The sequence below is a fragment of the Osmia bicornis genome, chromosome 3 (assembly GCF_907164935.1).
Source record: "Osmia bicornis bicornis chromosome 3, iOsmBic2.1, whole genome shotgun sequence".
NCBI lineage: Eukaryota > Metazoa > Arthropoda > Insecta > Hymenoptera > Megachilidae > Osmia > Osmia bicornis.
In genome coordinates, this window is record NC_060218.1 from 4,402,822 (window position 1) to 4,425,037 (window position 22,216).

The following is a 22,216-nucleotide window of genomic DNA, read 5'->3' on the forward strand; positions in this document are numbered from 1 at the left end:
TTCCATCGACCCAAACTAGGTTCGGAACTGGTTTTAGAGTTACAGTTTTTGCGGCAGATGGCGTGGATCGTATTTCTCGGTGCATTCCAAACGCTATGCAACAGTTATGCACCGGGGTGCATTCGAAGACGGATGCAACAGTTTTGCACCGGGTTGCACGTGGGTTCTTCCTTTGCAAACTGTTTTGAAGGAAGTCGTTTCTGATGATTGTTTTATTCCTTGAATATAGATGCTTATCGATAAAAAGAAATCATTTTTTTCAATTTAAAAAAAGAAAGAAAATTGTGCTTAGTATATTTTCAATGATAAAGGGGTAAATAGGGTGAAACAAAGGGTGTATGTTTGGCATATTGCTTTTATTTCGACATAAACACCAAATGTCTAAATTCTACTACAGATTTCGAGGTACAACACGATAGTTAACAAAATAAGTTGATTGTCGTATGAACGTGCGAGAGGGGACACTTCGAAGAAGAAATCTCGAAACGAGAGAAATATCTAATCGAACAAATGTTAGACAATAGGATTTTCAAACTTTCGCGACCATTGTACGCGTTCGTATTCAACGGCAAAAGAATGAAAATCTTTTGTTCGATGGAATGAAAAAAGGAGAAAAAAATAATGTTCACCCCCCTGCACGGTTTCTCTCGCGTACGAAGCGGAATCGTTCCTTATACAGTAGAAAAACGTCAATCGTGTGAATGACAGGTCGTGATAAAACGTGTCGGACGAACTTGTATTTATATAAAAATAGACCAGCCTTTCGTTTTATTCGTAACTTCGAGGTATGCAGTTTCCACAACTTCGTAGGACAAACAACGTGTTTGAGAAATGTTTTTTTTTTCCCGTTCTATTATCGGCGTTCACGATGCCTCGAAAATAATCATTCGGTCTTGTTGGTTCATTCGAATGTTCCTTTAGAAATGAACGACAACTATAGTTTTCTAACGCGTGTGATTACGATTAAATACGAACAACCCATTCTTTCTACTGTTTTATAAGCCTTTGCTCGATATGTGAAGCGCTTATCTAACCGAACAGACGCGCGTGTTGTTTCAACGATCGTTATCGTTATCGATAATCTCTTGGCCTCGTTGAAAACAACGTTGATAATAATGATATAATAGGTCTACGTGCACATATACTGACGGAGAGATCGTACCTCTCGTCTTGTACGTTTTTAGGCCGTCCCTACTCGATTGCATTATTTGTATTCTGTATTCTTCCACGATACCCATTTATCCGCGGCCACGAAAATCAATCAAGGATCTTCTAAACGTGGAAGGCAAATTAGAAAACGAGGTTTGATTCGGGCAATTCTTGAATTAAATGAAAATTCGTTAAAATTTGGAGCAAATAAAAGAGAAGAAAATGAAATAATGATTATGATTTATTTGCTAGTCGTGAAAATTTAGTCTTATGGATAAATATCTCTAGAATGACCCAGACGTGTGAAACGTTTCGTTCCATACAGAATTGCTTAATGGCTAGATTACATTATACACTTACACGCGATATTGCGTCGTTTATGCGTCGTACGAAGCGATAGGACGTCCAGCGTCGTTTCAACCGGACGAAACCAGCGTCCAGCTGGTTCATTCGTTAGCTCGATTTTCAAAGCGATATGTAACACGTCATGCGTTAACGAGAAAGGGACTTCGTTGATGGAATCATCGTTCGAATTACTGCTCGGCCATTTAGTTGAATTAATTAATCCGTCGACAGACGAACCACCGCTCGATGCTCGAATAGGAAACGCTTTGAAAATCGAGCCAGCCAAATGAACGATCGAACTTGCCGCGACGATTTCGCGCGAGCTTTCGCCTTGACACGAATCGATTGTGTTCCGGAAGTGAACGGTAGACCATTTTTCTCTCGATCAATTCGAGCCCTTTAATTGAGACTACTGTATCGCGTAGACACAATTATCGGAAAATTTCTCCTTTATTCTTTAGTCTTTGTCTATTTCATTGTCCGGCTACACGAGTGCACGCGTTGCACGTAAAATGCACTGTTCTCGATAATTTAATCAATTAAACACACTGAGTCGTAGAAAATGAAACAGTCTCTGATAAGAGATAGTATTTTGTAATAGTAGAAAATACATGTAAATTATATCACTTTGGAATTTTATAAATTGAAAGATACGATGCAATATTTTGTACTAAATGCTTTTAGAGCCACTCTGTGTATAAATGAGTTTGTATTGCAACACGAGAGGCGAGAGACACGTGTTACCCATTAGATCCCAATAAATAATCGAATCGTGGACGAACCAGCCGCCAAATTTTCCCGTACCGTCGTCCGTACTGTGATCAATTCGTCCTCGATTCTAATTTCGAGGTCTGGCGAGCATCGAATTCGAAGTACAACGCACACCGGTCCGGAATCAATTCCTCCGAGGAATTTCTCACTGATTTCCGGTTGGTATACGTGGCCGTGAAAAATTGCCTGAACCTTGTGTTCGCAAAGAAGCAATTTCGGCCGCCTCGTGCCGAGTCATCAGGAAAGAGAAGATTTATTTCTTCAGAATTTTATGTCTTCCAAGGGGAGGAAATTTTCAGAAATAATGAAATCACGATCTCCTTTCGAACCAGTTGAAGTATGAACATGTCGAGGTTTCTGCGTGTCATTCTGTTTTCTTCGATTGTGAGCGGATATTTACTTACCAGTGGCAGCGGTACGGAAGGTAGAGCAAATATTATTCGAAGGACAGGGCGTGATTGGAAGGGTAAAAGTTACCCTGTTTGCGCATCCATCCTCTTTCTGGGACACGCTGAAACACGCGTAGCCTTAAATTCGTTACGCGAGTGGAAAGAATAATGAAAAATCAATGAAAAATATACCACAGCGATCGCGTCAAAATGCACCTATCCTCGCTTTTTTATTTCCCGGAAAAATCCGTATACGTTGCGAATAACTATTTTTCCACGTTGTTCCGATCGTAACTGAAAGCATTAAACTTCCAACGATTTCAATAAAAGTTTCTCTAATTGAAAAACGTAAACATAAAGCGAGGAATATAAGATACTGAAATTGCTTTCTCGCTTGCTACGAACTAAAGTGTTCGATAACGATTCTTTAAATAATTAAAAAATTATAATTGATCGCTACACCGCGAGGCAATCAGTGAATATAGGTCGGCAGACAACGTGTTAACAAGCTCGCTACCAGTGCTCGTTTGGAAGACCGCCCATCACATATCATACTGAATTTTCAATAATTTGATGCAATACTGCACCCAGTGTATTTTACATGATGTCTCACCCATGCGACAGTTTCTAACCCCTTTAATAAAAACGAAATTAAGTATAACGACAAAAAAAGGGATATAAAGTTGCTCGCAAACAAAATCACAGTATCTTTAGAGCACATGAAGATTCTCACAACTCTTGCTTTTACTGTCGTTCAAACACATTCTGTTCAGTATTTCTCTGGTCAGATTTAAGCTGAGTGCTGTCTTGCTTCCGTGTAATTTCGACAGAAACTTCCCCTTGCTACCCTGACGTTTCAGCTTCTTGTCACGGGTCTCTCGAAGCCGTATCTGTTTGAGAACGCCCACCAGAAGCTCGTCCACGTTGTGTTGTATCCCACTGGACGTTTCTATGAACTTGCACTCCCTCGATGTAGCTAGCTGCTTGCCCTCTTTGAAAGGATACGGAATTCAACACTTCTTTTCAAAGATTCTTTACTGAATTCCAACGTACGTTTGCACTTGGTGTTTTTATATCGTTGGAAATTTAATTTCCGTAAGGGGTTTAGAGGTTCTTTTTTTAGATTTTAATTCGTTTCGAAATTAAAAAGAAGCTTACCGTTTGTCGAGATGGTGCGACTTCTAGCTAGGTCAGACTTATTTCCCACTACGATCACTGATCGTTCTCGAGTGTAATTCTCTCTCCACAGGTAATTCAGTATTTCCTCAGCTACCTGGAAGCTGGCACGAGACACGATGGAGTAAACGACGATGCAGGAATGAGGCTCGTACGTGGATAAAGAATTTTCCACCTACACAATAAATTGACAAAAGTCTTTACTGAATATTCTTTCCAAGTAATTACTTCCTAATTGCATCCAATTCAATTGAAATTATCAACGATAGATTCAAAGGAAATCTCTAAAGTTCTTTCTTCGATTGTTTTCCATTCAGTCTGCTTTCAGAGAGCCATGGTAATTTTATACTTTGTAACCTTTCCGCGTAACAATTGGGCTCGCAGTTGCAACGAACAGCGAAATTTTATATAATTTCAAACAAAAATTGTTAATCGAGTGTGGGTGTGGTTATTTAAAACTGAAACACAGCACTTACGCTCATTTCTACACACGGATGATCGATGAACACCATCTCCGACTCTTCACCATCCAGTAAAATTGAGACCGTCTTCTCACCGAACTCGTCGTCTATAAAATAACGTGAAGATGTAAGGTGAATTCGCGTAGAAAGCACGAACCGGAAACAAGAGCTTTAGTTTCCCATCCGGTGGTTTCACCGAGCAAAGTTCGAGTATGTTTTCCGTTGCTCGATGAAACTAAACGCTTCTGACGGAACGTGATATGTACTAGAGAAACCGAACATCCGCTCTTATTCTTCTTCACACTCGTACAGCGAATTAATCCATGAAAAAACTTCTACAAAGTTTATGTTGAGAAATGTTTGTGGATGTATGACAAAAGAAGTTAGAAGATGACAAACGTGGTAACGAATCGGAAAAGGAAATTATTAAAGATTGGACACCTTGTTTTGATAGAAATCTTAATGTCCATGGAATATTCTAAAAGAGGAAAAGAAAGTAGATCTTATGAAATAATTTGCTTGATAAATACAATTAATAGGATACAATTTTCTGATTCACCGTACGTCCATCGGATTCGATCGCGTTCTCAGCGATAGCAACAGCTTGTGATAACATTCCGAGTCGAAGCAACAATATTGTTCCATTCTCGTCAAATATGGGACTGCGGATCTCATTGTCGTTAAACGGACGATTATGCGAAACAGAAACGAGGGAAGTAAATGAATACCATAATCACTTCTGCCAAGCGTAGAACAATAATCGTCGTGTAATAAGCGCGACTGCTTCGACAAGTGGCTACACCCGAGGCAATCAACCGCGTTAACGATCAGCATTGACCGAGCTACACGAAACCAGCATTATCGTTGGCCATGGGAATCGAGCAAGAACCAAGGGTGGTTCATTGCAAGAAAAAAATCTTGAAAAGCTGTTTATCCTTGGAAAATACAAGCACAACGTCGTTTCTTTCTTCATTTCACTTTACTTGAAATATTTTAATTAAAAAATTTTAGCAACTGCAACAGCCTCCGTGATCATCAGAAGCAATAAGAGCAATACGGTTATCGTGTGGTCGACGAAAATATAACGGCATGCTAAATGAAAAAACATAAAAGCTCCTTGAAGAGTGGTTAACTGATTTCTCGAGGTAACGCCTACGACGTCGATGATTTTCGAGGTCCAACAGCGTGATTACACGTAGAAGGGTGGCCGTGTGCTGGTAGCTTAACGAGCTACGCTATTAATCGAACCGGTCGTTAATCTCTCCTTTGAAAATGTTCGCCGACCATAGGAACGTTGCACTTGCGCGTTTACAAAAATAGTTAGAAAAGTCACGAGTGGTAAAAGGCGTGATTTCTAAAGATAATAATTAAAAATGATTTAACGATTTTGTATTCCCGGACGTACAAAGTATAATTTCAAAGATTATTCGGTGAAATAATTAGTGCTTTTCCAAGAATTCCATGGCTCTCGGAGCCTTTACAAGTTGCAATAAATTCCCATTTCAAACGGCATTCAAAGTGAATAGCTCATTACTGCCTGTGTTACGTATAGAATTTATGAAAAGTGGTCTGGTAATCGCGAATATTTCGAGAAGGAACGGAGGAAATACCGTTTGTTCGTAACCTTTGCTGTGATTTCACGCGTACGTTTATAATTAACATTGCGCGCCTTACTACTCGTCGACCCGTGTTTCACCCAGATTTCTCCGCCTTCTTGAGCTTTTCAAATCAAGCTACAAACGACTAGAATACAAAGAAGGACAGGCTCAGGTTTTCGCTTCAAGTAAAAGGTTCGTTTAAACGTGAAAATATTCATCTAACGTTGTACAAATTCTGTTCGCTTAAAGTACGGTGCTCGAATTCACTTCTCCGACTATTCTGGGGAAAAGAAACTGTAAATAAGACTATCTAGTATTTAATATTTGCACTGTAGCTCGTTCTCTTTAAGAAAAAAAAAATTATGAAAAATCATTAATGTATATGTTTCAAATTCTTTGATTATTCAAGACATTAATTTCAAAAATGATGCAACTGGGAATATCGTGGAACTAACGAAACATTTGTGGAGAGAAGGAATTGAAATAAATCTCCTGAGGCATTTTCTTTTGTAATTTTGTTTGGAACGTGACGTAAATGCAAAAACGAAGCTCGTGCTTCGACGAACCAGTCACAGTTCGTGAATCTGCAAAACAGCGCTTCAAAGCGTGGAAACGCAACATAAAATCGTAAAGGAATAAAATGACGATAAAACCATCGAGCTGAAAAGTCCTTTACAACCACTGTACGGTGATAATAAAGTAAAACTTTGAAACGATTGTCGAGAAAATAGTGAAGATAAAATAATTGAATTTTTCCAGAAATTTTTATCCCTCAAGATACTCCTGTCAAGAAAATCAAAGAGAGATCATACTTTAAGGTGCCTCCAGGAATATTTTTATAAATTTTCAGGCTACATGAAACGAGAGCCTTGTTATCGCACTTTAAACTTATGTTCAAAAAAGAATATGAATCCAACCGTTACCTAAGCTAGCGTCATAGGTGTTCATGTATTCGCTGGTCATAAACTGCGAAACTAGGGCAGTTTTTCCAACTCCAGAATCCCCGAGCAACACGACTCTGTACTTCGAAATCCCTTCCATATCGTCGCTTTCCGTACTGTCAGCTCCAACACCTTGACCACTGCAACAGGAACCCTCGAACGGCGATCTTTCGCCCGAGACATTGCTGTTTCTGCAATCAAAAATCATATTCGAATGTACATCGTGAACCTCTTGAAATGTGAAGCATACAAGGTCGGTGTTTCTTTTCCACGCGTTCCTTCCACAGGAATTATTTTTAATATTTCCTCTTGGTACTTGTGTCGTTTGCGAATCGGGGTCATATTTCCATTTTAATCACCTCACAGGAGAACATCGAGGTAGCCACGAAAATAAAATTCACGAGATCGAGCAATTTCTCGTCCTTTCTACCTGTATTTCTTTTACATCGCTGCCTCTATCCAGTCGATGGCAATTCCGATGGAAAATTCTAATGAACTCCCGTCAACAAAGTCTTCTGTTCGCGAGGACGCTGTCGAAAATCACAGCGTTTGCATCGAATCAGCTTAAACGCGATTGAAATCGTTTCTTCGAGCCATTTACGTTCGAATAAGAAATCGAATCGCTAGGGTCCATGGTTAATGGTCCAAAAGCATCTGCCATCGAATCTTAGAGAAGATCTCGTGTCATTCAGGAGATCACCTCCCTCGATGATTGAATTTCCTTCAACGCTATGCAATCAACAGGAACGTTACACGATACATTATGCAAATCCGGACAATTTTTTCAGACTAAGTCGTCGAGAATCTCGATTATTCTCCAACGGAATTAATGGAACGTGGGAGAAGAGTGAACGAAATTGAAATTGTTTCGGTGTACCAAAAATTCGGGAATACTTTATTATATATCAAGGTTGAATGACTACACGTTTTAAGACAAATAGTTTTTCGTAAGAACGCTTTTTTACAAATTCCACCCTTAGTGACGAAGAGTTGATTACCTAAAAATCTAAGACCTTCACTCGTGATTTTGCTAGGGTAACTTTAGTCTTCAGTACGTTTCGTCTCGAGAATTTTTCTTGTTCATCGAACATCGACACCGACACCAATCGCATCTTGCTAGAAAAGTCTTATCGATCGCTTGTGGCTACCCTAATCAAATTTACGTGCATGATGTTGAACACGGGGGAATACGTGTGGAGAAAACACAGAGACACAGGATTAGCGTGGGTCTGGTGAAAAAGCGTAAGCTGCTAGCTGCTTCGATGCGAAACACGAACCAGACGATGAAATTCTGTAAGATGTTCAATCGAATAATCGATAAAATTACTAGCACTTTCGTTTATTAAATAATGAAAATAATGTTGAATACTGTCGTGAAGACAAAGAGGAAAACATACAGGTAGTTATTCACTTTATTATGAAGAAATTGAGAAACAGTTATTGTTTGAAGTAATGATGAATAATTACAATTTACTTCGTTCAAAATTTCATGGCAGTTTCCCAAAGTGGAGTTTTATAGTGCTCGTTAATTCGACCATCGAAAGTGATTTCACAGGATGCGATCTTAGAAACTTTTCCATCAGTACTCGACTCGCTTTTCACAATCTGGATGGAACTTGGACTTTCGTCCCTCTATCTCAAGAGGAACGTATTGTTAGATTTTTGGCCATTAGTACCATTAGGTACACAGAATTTGGACTTGGAAACTTTTTCCTCGGTATTTTCGACCTTCCTGGTATGCTCCCCTATATGTAATATCAAGTGAAATGAAAGAAGGTCGGCGACGCACGGTAGACTCTAATCTCTCTTTACCTGGAGATTTATTCTCAGTTAAATAAAGTATAAGTATAATCGTCGATTTATTTATAATTTATTTTGCATAATTTTCAAAAAACGTTTCATTTTCCTCGACTCATAACAGGAATGCTTTGCGTTCTGGCCAAGAACAATGCTTTTTGCATTCCTCCGGCTTGGCACATGTGTAACCGAAGCACAAAGATGGCGCTGAAGGTGCAGAGTTATATATAAACGAGGGGATCTCGGTAAGAAAACGAAAAACCGGTGCAAATATTTACACCGTCTATTTGGAGAGGCGACGGAATGCATCGACCGGCTTGCTGATCTTCCAACGATACGACCTAATAATTCGGGTAATAAGCTGGGTATCCTGCTGGCGATGAAACAGCTGTACTTCTTTTCCAATCCTCAGAAAGCATGTTTCTTATCGTTCTTCACAATAGAAGTCGTATTTCCTAACGATCGAGCTTTTAACCACAAAAGAAAATAATCTTATCTCTTCCAAGTCACGAATTCTTTATCGATCTTCACCCGACACCCTTTTCCCAGCAATAATACATATTACTTTGGGAAATACCGTTCTGGTGAAAGATTAAACCTTCTTTCCAATGTTCCGAAACTGTTCATTGTATATATTTTATGCAACGAATGTCTATCGATGTTGGAAAGTACTGGAGAATAGTAAATCTATCGGTGCTGGTTCCTTGTACGAAACTTATTCCTATTTCAGCATCGAATATTTCGAAAAGAGAGCTTATACATTCGCGTTTCTTAGCTGGCTTCTTCAGAAAAGTATCCTTAAGTTTCTATGCCAAGCTCTCTTCACTAGAATCCTCTTTTGATTCATCCCCCAACGTCTTCGAAGGGTAACTTACTGTTCTGGTATTCCAGGCATCGTTCAATTTTTCGTCTTGTTCATCGAATGATTTTTACAGCAGACTTTTATGATGGGGCGTAAATCCAGGATCGGATGTTCGTAAAAAAATTGATACATAAGAGACGTAAACCTGTGAAGATCTTTCACGAGACCCAGGAAACAGATCTCCCTACGTGAAACTTACTTTACTGAACTCGTTTCCTGTAGAATCACTTTCGGTGAGCCGAGTAACGACCACCATAAAACAAACAGGAATCTATTTTGAGAAACCACCATGAAGTTTCGAAAGAAGCTACGTGTAAATTCTATGAACGGTACGAGGAAAAATTATCTTGAATGATCAGCTGATTTCGTCGCATAATAATAGCGCAGTCTTAGTCATTTTGTTATAACAAATAAAAATAAAATTAATATTTCTCTTCGACGAATCTGTTTGGCAATGTTCTAGCGTGCGAACGTCACGGTGATAATTAAAGATTCCCGTCAAAATTTTTGGTAAATTAATTGGGATAAATTCGACAGTTGGCTGACAATTACCTCCTGAATATTTATCGTCTCCGAATCCGACACTTCACGTTGGATCATGTCCATCGACGAAAATCAAATTCACGGTTACGTTTGTGAGTCATAGATCATTATTCACAAATAGTCACGCTATGGAAAAGCTACTCGAAGATCGAAAGTGACTCACACTTTCGGTCCGGAAAATCAGCCTTTAAATTTAGTGAACTCACGCGTTGAAACGCACCTGTTTTCTCAGCATAACGTAAGAAAAACACAAAGAACTCTGGCAAAGATTCAGCTGTGAATAATCGAGTGCAGCGAGCTTTTGAAACCAGACAATGATTAGCGAAAACAACAGGAACATAAACATTTGGAACCATCTTCCTCTTTCTCATCAAAAGAAAATGCAAAACATTTATTTTAATTTATGAACATCAACAGAGGATTGTGTGATTGGAAGACTTAGAGAAAATAAAATATATATCTGAAGAAGGATGTTGAATTTGCGTCTGTCTGCAGATGTTTGATCAACGCCACCCACTTTCTCGTGCTTTGAGTTTCATTTAGTTGTAACTAACAAACGTTGCTCCTAATTACTCGGCAGATGAGCTCTTTGCGTGGAGCTTCTCCTTTGGGACTTCTTCTCATTGAACTCCATTTACTTGCGGATCATCCTTTCGTGTCAGGAACGTCTACAAGACGAGCAAGTAAAATAACATTATCGGAACGATATTATCCTTGCCATTTCCGTGAGAAAAAATAATCCCACGTGTTGCTTTTGTGGCTATCTTATGAAATTGAACTGTAACATGGCATCCAACTCTTCCGCCTTTGTAAAAATCCATTATTTTTCTTGATAGAGAAAATTTTCGTATAAAGGAACGTTCGCATAGCAGAAGTATTAGTCGACTATTCTAACTATTTTGCTATTTAGGTCATCGACGAATATTCTCTCCCATAAAGTTAAGCTCGAAATGGCTGTCTCGTATAATCCTGAATCTACGATGATACACTGCGTGGGACGGATATACACCTCTAGAATATCCAAAGAATTAACGAAGAGGATGAGTCGAAGTTGTAAGAAGAGTAGTGACTAACCTAGACCCGATAATGCTGATGGAGGGAAGAAAAAGTAAGCGTCTGGACGCAACGAAACAACGACGCGTCACGTAATTGTCGGAAGAACATTGACTCACCGTCGGGACGCATGCACGGCGAGCCATTCGAAATTCCACGAATATTCTTCGTCGTCTCGTAAAGCCGCCAAACACGACATACATTCTCGCCCTCTTGTACCCCTGATCTGTGCAACGTTCACCACGTGATCACCAACTTTCCACTTCCCCCGTCCAACGACGGGTTTAGAATAACCGAAAGCTCCGTGGTTCGACCCATTCGTGAGTTCGAACTCGAGTTGTTCGCATCTACTTCTTTTCTTTATCTCCCTGCCACCCTTGGGAACCGGGACATTCGTTCGATAATGGAGGTCGCTAAAGGTGCGTGTAGCAAATTCAATTCGTCCCACTGTCCAATTGTCTTTCTAACTCGATTACTCCTACTGCTTTCCAATATTAGATTTGAATTTGAAAATCGAGTATTTCAATTAGAATATCCGATTGCTAATTTCTTAAGTAGTCTCCGGGATCTTGAAATTGAAATTGGGGTGGATTCAGAGTATAGGGTAGATTTGTTTGGAAAAATGGGGTTTGATAAATAATTAATACGAGAACAACTGATGTTGGATGGACACCAACTTTCTAGTTAATATTTATATTATATTTCCTGGGGAGGTGCCTGATGAGTTCCAAAAATATTAATAAGTATATTCAAGATTGTTGAATTGCAAAAACTTGCTGCATCATCAAATCTACCGTGAAACTGTCAATTACTCTCGAGCAATTAAACAAGATCTGTCTTCAATTTACAGCAAACGAAAGTGCCGACAGTCTGGTCGAGCAGTCTATGAACGTGACGGCAGAATCGAAATCAGTCTCAACCATGAAATCGGTGCAAAGCGTGCAGACGAAATCGGTGATCGAGTCGTCCACTTCGATCAAATCCGTCTCTTCCTCGTCGACCAGGTCACAGCAGAGCATGGAGTACGAGGAGACGGTCGAATACAGCGATTAGAAGAAACGTCATTCATAAAAATTTAATAAAAAAAAGCAAACCCTTTCGAAGTCGTGCCACGTGGAGGAGACTGGACGCGGTATTTTTGACTCGACTTCGGCTCGAAAACTCCGGAAGTGCTGTTCCCCAATCTGTTCAAGGGACTCCAGTGGACGAGTTGGGACATTTTGAGAAACTCGTCAGGATTCGAAGAAAAATTTCGTCGCATCGAAGACGGAGAATCTTTCGAGTTCCGAGTTTCGATTTGGATGGTGACAAGAAAAACGTGCGGTTGCTACGAAATGAACGTTTGCCAGTCGACGAAAGAAGCAGCAGTATACTTGAGAATGGAAGAAGTAAAAGGAAGACAGAATCGAGTGGAGTCGAGTCGAACGACCGATCGACAGGTCAAGGCATCCGCAACAATATTGAGCTACGTTACAGAAATAGCCAGGGTGTTCTGAGATGCGTGATAATGAAAAGAAGAAGAAGGAAAGGAAGGAACGTTTGGAAGCCTCGTCCACGAGCTGGCTCTCCTCCAATCATCGTGGTTCATTGCCAAATACTCGCCCCTTCCGTTTCTTCCCAGGATCCTCTTAGGTCTGTTCGATCCTCCTTTTGAATAAGCAAGCCTCTCCATCATCGTCACTTTACGAGACCGCGTTTCGTTGCGAACGTTCGGTTATCTTTGTACAATAAACTTTCTAAGATATTGTTCTCTTGTATATTTCAATCTCTCGACGTCCCTTTATTCTCTTTCCTCCTGATAATTGAGAGATCACGTAATGTTTCGCAATATATGAAATCCATTCGTTTTGGTTTCGTAGGTCTGGATCAACGATTGACCCTGCAACCACCCTTCAGTTTTCAACACGGGGGTTATTTTATAACACCGGTGTAATTTTCGTGTCACCCTTAACCTTTCCTTTCTCACCAATCATCCGCGAAGTTCGAGAAAGAAATATCAGCGTTATTTGCCGTCAGAGAGGACCGATGATTCAACTCACAGGTACACAGAACAGAGGGTTGAGTATGGATTCGATGGGGTTTTCGAGATCCAATTAGCTGACGTCGAACGAAAACCGTGAAAAGCTAAGCAAAGTGACGAACCTTCCCCTTTTTACGATCGACTAATCTTCCAGCCTCGATAAGAACGTCTTTGAATCGATGGAAAAGTTGAACACGTTGCTCGATTGAAGTAAGATTGAGATTTAAGGGATTAAATTGCCATTGATAGGTACTCCAAGTTTTATTTAAGGAAATAATTGCAGAATGATAGAAAAGAAAATTCTTGATCTACTCTTTAATGTCTGACTAATCATAGCTGTTTCTACTGTGACAGTGTAGACCGTTCTTTTTGGAACCAAAGATTCTTTTTATTTCTTTTAAACCAGCAACTTAGACTGATCCATTCTCTAAAGTGAACAGGTACCTCTCTTACGTAAATTAACCCGAACATCCTGACGAAGAACGAACGTTTATTAAACGAAGGTGATTGGAAGGGTCCGGAAGTTGTGGCAGAAACGACTCACCTTCGGACGATATGGAGATTTATAAACGTAATTTCGCCAGGATCGTGTACACGGATAAATCTTGTTTAACCCCTTGAGTGGAAATTACTTCGACCTACCGAGTGAATTTTCTCAGTCGATTCAACTTTAACAGCGCAATATTTCAAGTATTTGTGCGCTATATTTGGAAGTGGTTCCTGAAAGCAATTACAAACTGATTTATCAGATAGAATGCCTCGAACGGCTTGCTTGAAAATTAATTGCAATGCAGAGGGTTCGAGAACAGCTCCTGAAAAGTTGTCAATATTCATCATGAAGAATAGCTGAAGCGGTGTATTTCTGGTAGAAATTTCCTACGCTGTTCTGTCTTATGAGAACAATTGTAAAAGAAAATAAAAAGTAATTCACCAAAGTGTGTACAGAAACACTAAACGGGGGATGAGCCAAGGCGAAATTCAGTGTCGTCTGACGAAATTAAGTGACACTCTCCGGGGCGCCACTAGGACATGCGGTAAGCGTCGCTGAAAGTTTTACAGCCCGTCAACTTTCGAGGGTCCTCGTTTACGACTTACAGTTTCCCGAAAGCTGCCGGCTAAACCGACGACTTTCAAGCCGAGGGGAAGTTTCAATATCTTCGCCGAAGAGATACGCTTAGAGCGACGTCAATTTGCGGGGAAAACGTAGTTCCGCGGAAAATCCGTGATTAATACTTGACAATCAGGCAGTTGGCAACTCGTAGCCCGACAGCTGGGCAATTAATCATCGACGAGAATTAATAATCGGAAGATAGAGATTGGATACTCCGCAGACTAAATTTAATCTCGTCTTGTTGCAACCTAATTGGTATGCACATTGATTTCTTCCAACAAATAAAAAATTTTTAGAATATATTTCGTTTCAGTCATCTCCGTCTTTACCCTCGAAATTACTTATCCCTTTGGAATCAAACCTGCAGAATGTTTTCGTTAATTACCATGAACACGAGAGAACACGTTCCATCATTCACAGTTTTTCGGCCTTCTGGTCGATCACGATTCTTTATCGGTCCATCGAAACGAAATTTCGAGTAATTTCTCTTCTCTTATCACGAACGAATTAAATTCCCGGGGATTGTCATAAATTTCTATCGTGAAAATCAGTTTCTGTGGACAAAGTGCAAACATTGTTCCCATGGGTATAAACGATCCCTTTCTGTCAGAAAAAGAAAGACTTATGGTCTCTTGTAACGAGAATCGAAAATAATCGAACAATATTTGCGAGATTTTTTGCTTCTAATTCTTGAATTGATAACGTGAGAAGTTTATATTTTAACTTTATTATCAGAACAATGGTACACAAATTTGAAGTTAAAGGTTGCTTCGATAAATGAGACGCAAGACTTGGTGTGATCGATGAATGTCGCGCATTTTGCTCGTCATTGTTCTCGTTCTAGGTCGAATCCAATGCGATTCAATGGAATATGGTGGAAGAATACTAATCCTGAAAATAAGAGGAGCGTGATCGGGCCGGCGTTCGAGGAACGCGTTCGATTATCGGTTTTGAAATTCCCAATTTCTGGGTCGATGCATTTTCACGGAATAACGTTGAAACACGTACTCGCAGTTTTTCCAAATTCTTTCACGTTGAATTTCGAAAATACTTCACGTACTACTATGTCTTCTAAATTTTTTAATTTTTTCGTTTTACCAGTTTCGCTATATTTTTAAAAAATTTAACTTTCAAGATGTTCTTTAGGATTTTTGATTAGTTACCTGCTACTATTGACGGAAGTGTTGCTTCTGCTGCGTCTCGATATGATCGAATCACCCCGATTAACGACGCCTTTCGGAGTGATGCTGAATGCCCGAAGTCTGTACAAATCATCCCCAGCTCGTGGATTGTACGCTTTTTCCGGCAAACTGTGCACACGTGGTCGGATGTGATCTGGCACTGCAACATATTGATGGACAGTTAATTAAATCTGTGCCATTAGTTAGGACGGGAAAACAGATTACATAAACAGATATTGATTGGGTGTTCCATTAATTAGGTACTGCTTCTCGTTGACTAGCACATTGCTGCCGTCTGTTCCTCCAAGTTTCTATCTTTGATCATTTAGGGGGCTAATAAGCAGGAAATTATTACGAGAAATTCAATGGAGCAAAGTGAGAGTAAGGTGCTTGATTCTTGATAAATAAATGAAAAGACAAAGTGAATTTTAAAGAAGAAAATATTCATTTTCGAGCAGCGTACCAGCTTCCAAATATCCTGTTTTCATATGCATAGCTTGCCAATTTTAATTTCCGGTTCTTTTATGACTGGAAGCACATAGGGAAATCGCTGATTTTCCAGTTATTTTTCAGCCGAACTCTCAATATTGCATGAACAAGTTTTATTACTCGTTCGTATTTCCATGCAAGGTTTCATCCTCCTACTACTCACGAGAAGTGCTCGTCGATTGGAATAACGCAAAGCGCATTACCGAACCATTCGAATCAAAGAGAAAAATTTGATTTATCCCTCTGTGGAATTCTGTCCGCTTTTTCGGCACAACTGCGCCCGACTAGTTTTGAACTAACTCCTGTCTCGTACACGATTTTATCGAATCCTCTTTCGAACTTTTCTGTTTGTAAAAAACATCGTGCATGAAATGCAGTTTGATCATTTAAATGGAATGATGTATTTCAACGTGTTCGCTGTTTCATAGAAATTTAAGAGCCTTTGAGAGCCGAACGTGTCCCAGCATTCAGAGTAACCCTAGAAAGCAAGCGGCCAAGGGTCAAGGAATATCGTGGGTCTTCGCGTTTACAGCTTCATCAAAGACAGCTCATGCATACTGTATCAGAATATATAGCCTCCCTACGAAACGGTCAATCGCAAAATGAGTTACACCGTTGCCATTTTGATTTCAAGTAGTAAGAGTAAATAATAAGTCAGACCGTTCGTCCTCTTGGGATTCAACTCGAAACGAATGATCGGCTATGGACGTCCAATAGAACAGTTCCTTATCGTGCGAGGATAACTTTGACCCGAATGGAAATTCAGTCACTTCGATTACGTTCGCTGACAAAGCGTAGCCGACGAACGTTCCAACATTTAATGCGGTTACACTCGACGAGGCACTCAAGAAGTTCACCCTCTGGCCGGGGTATCTAATTAGGGCAACGACGCTCGCTTGGAAGTCTCGAAATTAGCCGCACGGTGAAAACTGACGATACTCGATTTCACCGGGAAATTTCAATGCCACGTACCTCGGTTTCACCATGACAATCAACCAATGGGATAATGCTTCAATTAATTAGCATTGCATTAACTTCGATCTCCGTCCACGTGGGGCGTTGACTGACGTGGAATTAAACGGGCAATGATTTATCTGATTTTCAGAACGATCTACACATCTTTCCTTCCTTTCTGCTCTGTTTTATATGGTTAAAAAGAGAAAATACGAGTATATTTCCTCTTACTATTTCTAGACGCGATATGATAAGATTATGCTAATTTGCGATTAGTAATTACGCATCTGTTCAGTGATTAAGCAGCTTAAATGGTATCCATTTAACACGTTGACTGATATAGTCGATAGTATGACACGATACTTTGCGCTACTACAATTTTCCATGTTACTTTATAAAGTACGCACATTATTTTCAAATATGAAGATAATCAAAAGGTATTCTCACAAGAGTAGCTATTTTTCAAGATCGTATCAAATACTTCAGCTTATACTACTACCATTTTTCATTTCAAATTTTCCCCTAAATCTTCCGGGGCAACGGTATCGGTCGCATTACAAGAATCCCTTCTGCACACACGTTAAGCCTGATCCCTGTTATCAATTCCAATAAACGGTGCACGGGTACCGAGCAGGCGGTGATAATTTTCGGTTGCCCATCGATTTTCTATTTTTAGAGAACTATTTATCAACGAACATCCACCCCTGCAGCTTTTATCATCTTTCTCTTCCGTCAATTAAATAAACTATAAAGTCTCGAAACTCTGATTTAACTAATTTGATTTCATGATACAAGGGAAACTGGCCAATCTCTGTTTGCAGAAAGTATTTATCCGACGGACGTCAACCGCGTAATTAATTTCCGGCCTGCAGATACTTTAGGGTAATCCGTCAGCTTGCTGTTCGTCGAGGGATGCCGGCAAATCCGACAGACAGGGGTTACGAAATGAGTAGGACAGAAATTATTTTCGCGATAACGGCCGCGATATCACCCTTCGCTGTTACTCCGCTCCCTAAGGATCAAGGGAAACAGATACGTCTTCGAAGGGTGCTCAAAAAGCTCTGTTGACATGAGGATGAAAAAACGATTTTGATGTAAGTGGAGAGAAGTTTCTGTTGTTTCGGGATGATTTATTTTTATGCGTGGGGTAATGGTGTTCGATTATTGAAATTATTATGGTCCGTGAAATGTTTTTAATCTACCCGAGAGGATTTGATGTGTATGAGTGCCTCTCGATTGTAAAAATTTTTGCTTGTAACAACACAGGCATTCGCTACGCACAGGGAATGCATGAACGATATTTATTTCGTTAACGAAGACCTCGTTCCGCATTTTAGTAGTACATGCATTGAAAGTTTAAACCAGGCCAAACAGTACCGTGCCGCCCCCGCTTCCGATATGATTCAATGTAAACAGCAACGTACGATTAAAAAAGCCAGGAACAATGGCCGATCCGATAACTTGACCCTGTTTCAATGAAACTGCCGTTCAATTGTTACCATCGTGTCGCGAAAATTCAAGCCGCAAATAAGTCATGAAAATTCGCCTCTAATTCGGTAACATCTGGTGCAGGTGCTCGAATACACAGAATATCCGAACCACTACAGTTCAACAATGCTCCTCTATGGTGCGGCGAAATAATTTTCCTAATTACTCGATAAGAATCTTACACAACGATGCTTCCACCGAGCGTTTTCAAATATCGAACAGAATACAAGTCTCTTGTAGGTAGCCTTCGTCGCCACTTTTCTATTATCACGACCCGTCTCGAGCCAACTATGTAACTTGTCTTCTATTATTACTTTCAGTGCCAGCTGCAGATAAAATGAAATAAACTGACTTGTCTCCTATAAGATTAAAAAAGTATATAATACTCTACAAGACTTAATGATCAAGCAGCGCCGATCCTTGAGACGAAACAAATTGAAATACCACAGTATTATCTTCATAAAAATTGTGTAACAGTATTAAAATTAATTTCTGTAGGGATAAGTTGAAGATATCCTTTGATCCTTCCAAAATGTTGACCATTCTTTATCGTTCAACGACCTGAAGACTCAAGGCGGTCTTATCCATGAAGAACGATAACTAATGAGGGAAAGACGTGCTTACCGGGTAGCTCCAAGAAATTCGAGGTTCTTCTTTGTCTACCTCGGGGATGAGCGGTGAAATTTAATGGGCCCAAATCCTCGTTGCTGACGTTCGACAAATTGGAACACTGGCTATCGCGTGAACCGCGTCTGGACGCTAGATAAGCTGAAACACAAAGCGACGCTCGGTGAATTTCATCGAATAGCGACTGGGAATTCGTGGTGTGCATCCCTTCAAAGGGATTTATCATGGATGAATCGCTCGAGGCTCGGATAATTGCAACATGGAACGAACGTGCCACGTGATTTCACTGAAAATGCGTTAAATTATGATTCGCGATGGTGATTATAATGGTCAGGACGTCGGTCAGGAATTGATGAAAGATCGAACGTGAACAAATTCTCGAAACGTGTTCAAAAGCAGTAGGATTTTTAAGCGTTTCACATTTAAAAAAAATATTTTTATCCGCTGTCCGTATAGCAGAAATATAATGCAAATAAAATTTGATGGACGGAATTATTGTATATTTTAAATGAAATGATTCACTGCAGCGGTAGTAAAGGGATTAAATTATAAGTAGATTCTATTTGTTCTACAGTGGAATTTACATGAAATTTGTAATAACTAATATTGAAACAAATTGTGGGAGCGTACAGTATTTGTAAAATTCAGGGAAAATTTCCCGAGATTTTCCACCGTCTGCTGACTCTTTAAACCGCATTAAATCAATTCTCCATTCGTATTCAACAGTACTGCTTTACAATTCTCCTTGATTACGAAATCCTATTTAAGCATCGCGCGAAACGTGATTCTTCAAAAAACTCGACTCGTTATCCCGTTATACGAACGTGACCGAACTTTTATAACCGTGGATAGCTTGAAAAGATTAATTTAACCCTTGAATGGCAGTGGCCGGGTCACTCGCGACCCAGGCCTTCATCTAATTAATCTTTTTCGCTCGATAACCTTCGTACAATACCTCGGCCATGATTTTAAACCGATTGTCGATCGAGCTTGTTAATTAGCATGCGAGAGTATTGTTTCGCACGGGTAATAGTATCCAGATAATTAGACGAGTTCGTGAACGATATAATATTTCATTACCAGGTAATGTCATTTACAATTTCATCGGTCACAAAGCTCGCCCTCGCATTAACGAGTCAATAATGAACCCTTTCGCGATTCGATGAATTCGCTAATTAATTTTTCTACTCGTTACACTTTGGAAACGCTTTTAAATTCGATCCGACGTGCGTATTTGACGACCTGTTTTTATTAACTTGCTTGTTCATCAACGTTTTATATGGTATTTTGTGAAAATCAGAATTGTAAACAAAATACATGAACTTTTAGTTTTAAAGCTCAAAAATAAAATCAACTTTGTCAAAATATCATTTAAAAAACAAGAGACAATATTCATATTTTAAAAAATTCTGATTTGCAAAAAATCATAGCAGGAGATAATTTGATTAATAAAAAGAAAGTAAACTTACCTAGACCGCCTTTCATAGAACCCCTTCTTCTTGGACTGGACAGCAGCGTCACTTCCGTATCACCGTCTCCAATTTCCGTCAAGTCACTGGTCGACCTTCTCGCCATACTCTTTCCGCTTTTCTCATAGTCCTCTTCCTTCGTTCTACCCTGACTTTTTCCAGCTTCATCCAGGCATCCTTGACTTCGATTCATATGCCCACCCTTCTTGCTACCCTTCTTTTCAATAGGGCTATCCCTCTCTTTGAACGAACTTTCCATAGACGACCTCCTGGATCCGCTGTTCTTATGATTTCCATTATTCAACTGTTCCAGGTGTATCTCGCCGTGCTTTGGACTACATGGTCCATGGGACGAAGAAGTGACTATGGTGGGAGACATGGGACTCTTAGATCCAGTGAATCCAAAGCAAGAGTTCCTGCGATGATCGAAAGGTTTCGGACTCTTCGGGCCGAAACTCGTGGAACTGGGTGATCTGGCTGGGATTATGGGCGATCCAGGTATGGGACTTCTAGGTGGATAGCTCATAGTCTTTCCCAGATTCTTCCTGGTCTCGCAGAACTGGAATATCGGCGACTTTCGACCCGGAGAGTGCAACAGGTCCGGATTAGGGCTCTTAGGACTCCTGCATCCTTGGCGGATGTAGTAACTAGGACTTCTGGGTGCTCGATCAGTCTCGTTCACACGGGTAAACTGCTCGAAATCGAAGTTCGTGTTCGGTGTTTCCGGATAATACTCTGGCGGGAACTCGAAGACCAACGGAGTGCTCGGTGATTTGACCGCCGACAGCTGCGTAGGACTTCTCTGTCCTCCGATCGGGATTTGTGGCAATTGCGGTAGCTGACGAGGGCTACGGGGTGATTTCAGGTGTATCGATTGACCGGGGCTGTTGGTCGCCATCTTCGACAGGTTGACGAGTACACACCTTCTTCTTCCTTCCTCCCTGTCGATCGTCTTCTTCCCTACCTTCCTTTCGCTCGTCCTTTTTAATCTATCAGGGAGAAAAACGAGTCTCTCCCGGGCTCATTGTGCCTCATCGGCGACAATGAAACACGAGACTCTTTGTTGCTCTCCTCGATCACCTCCAGCTTCCTCGCGACAGCGAACCGCCAACCGTTTCCAACGGATTCGATTTTCATCTCAGCTAGTGTTTTTCTTCTCTTTTCTTCGACCACTTGCGCATCTTGCTCCCCGTGGTTTTGTCTGAAGATGTTTGGAAACGCAGTGTTTCAGACGGGAGAGGATTTTAGACGGTTCTTCAAGGTACGATTGTTACAGAAAACTGGACACTGACAAACCTGGAATGTTTCATTTGTGTTAAATATATTTGATTAAGAACTAAATATCCTGGCTGGAATTATTTTGCATTGAAAGTAATTAATTGTAAATTCATTTTAACGAATACAAGTTGCATTGCATGTGGGAAATGCTGGTCTCATAGGAAACCAATGTAAACAATGTAACTATTTAATATAATTTTAGGGAAAAATCATTTTCTGGCGTGGACAAAGGGGAACAATTCCAATGAGTCGCAGTAACATTTCTGCTGGGGGCAAAATTAATATCAATCACAGAGTATTTCTGTGATATAACTAAACCGCGTAAACAGTGTAGACTCGTTTCTCTTTCATCTTCGCAAATTAATTCTGGAATAATACGAGGCACGAGAAGAGGAAATTTCTACGTATCGCATGGTTCACGCGAGACCAACATTTATTTACTTGTAATAATTATATTTTAATGATACACGATATTAAAAGAAATTCATTTCATAAGAATGTTAAATATTGAGAG

General features: G+C 40.1%; 1 protein-coding gene across 1 annotated transcript; it reads right to left on the reverse strand.

The window, feature by feature from the left end:
* Window positions 1-337: 337 nt before the first annotated feature.
* On the reverse strand, window positions 338-21,325 carry LOC114871705. Its single transcript, XM_029177934.2, has 7 exons — window positions 20,425-21,325; window positions 18,953-19,096; window positions 15,380-15,557; window positions 6,813-7,021; window positions 4,307-4,398; window positions 3,813-4,005; window positions 338-3,645 (listed from the first exon to the last, which is right to left on the reverse strand). The coding sequence occupies exons 1-7, from the start codon at window positions 21,320-21,322 to the stop codon at window positions 3,365-3,367; spliced, it is 1,995 nt and encodes a 664-aa protein (XP_029033767.1). The 5' UTR covers window positions 21,323-21,325; the 3' UTR covers window positions 338-3,364.
* Between the last annotated feature and the right edge of the window lie 891 nt (window positions 21,326-22,216).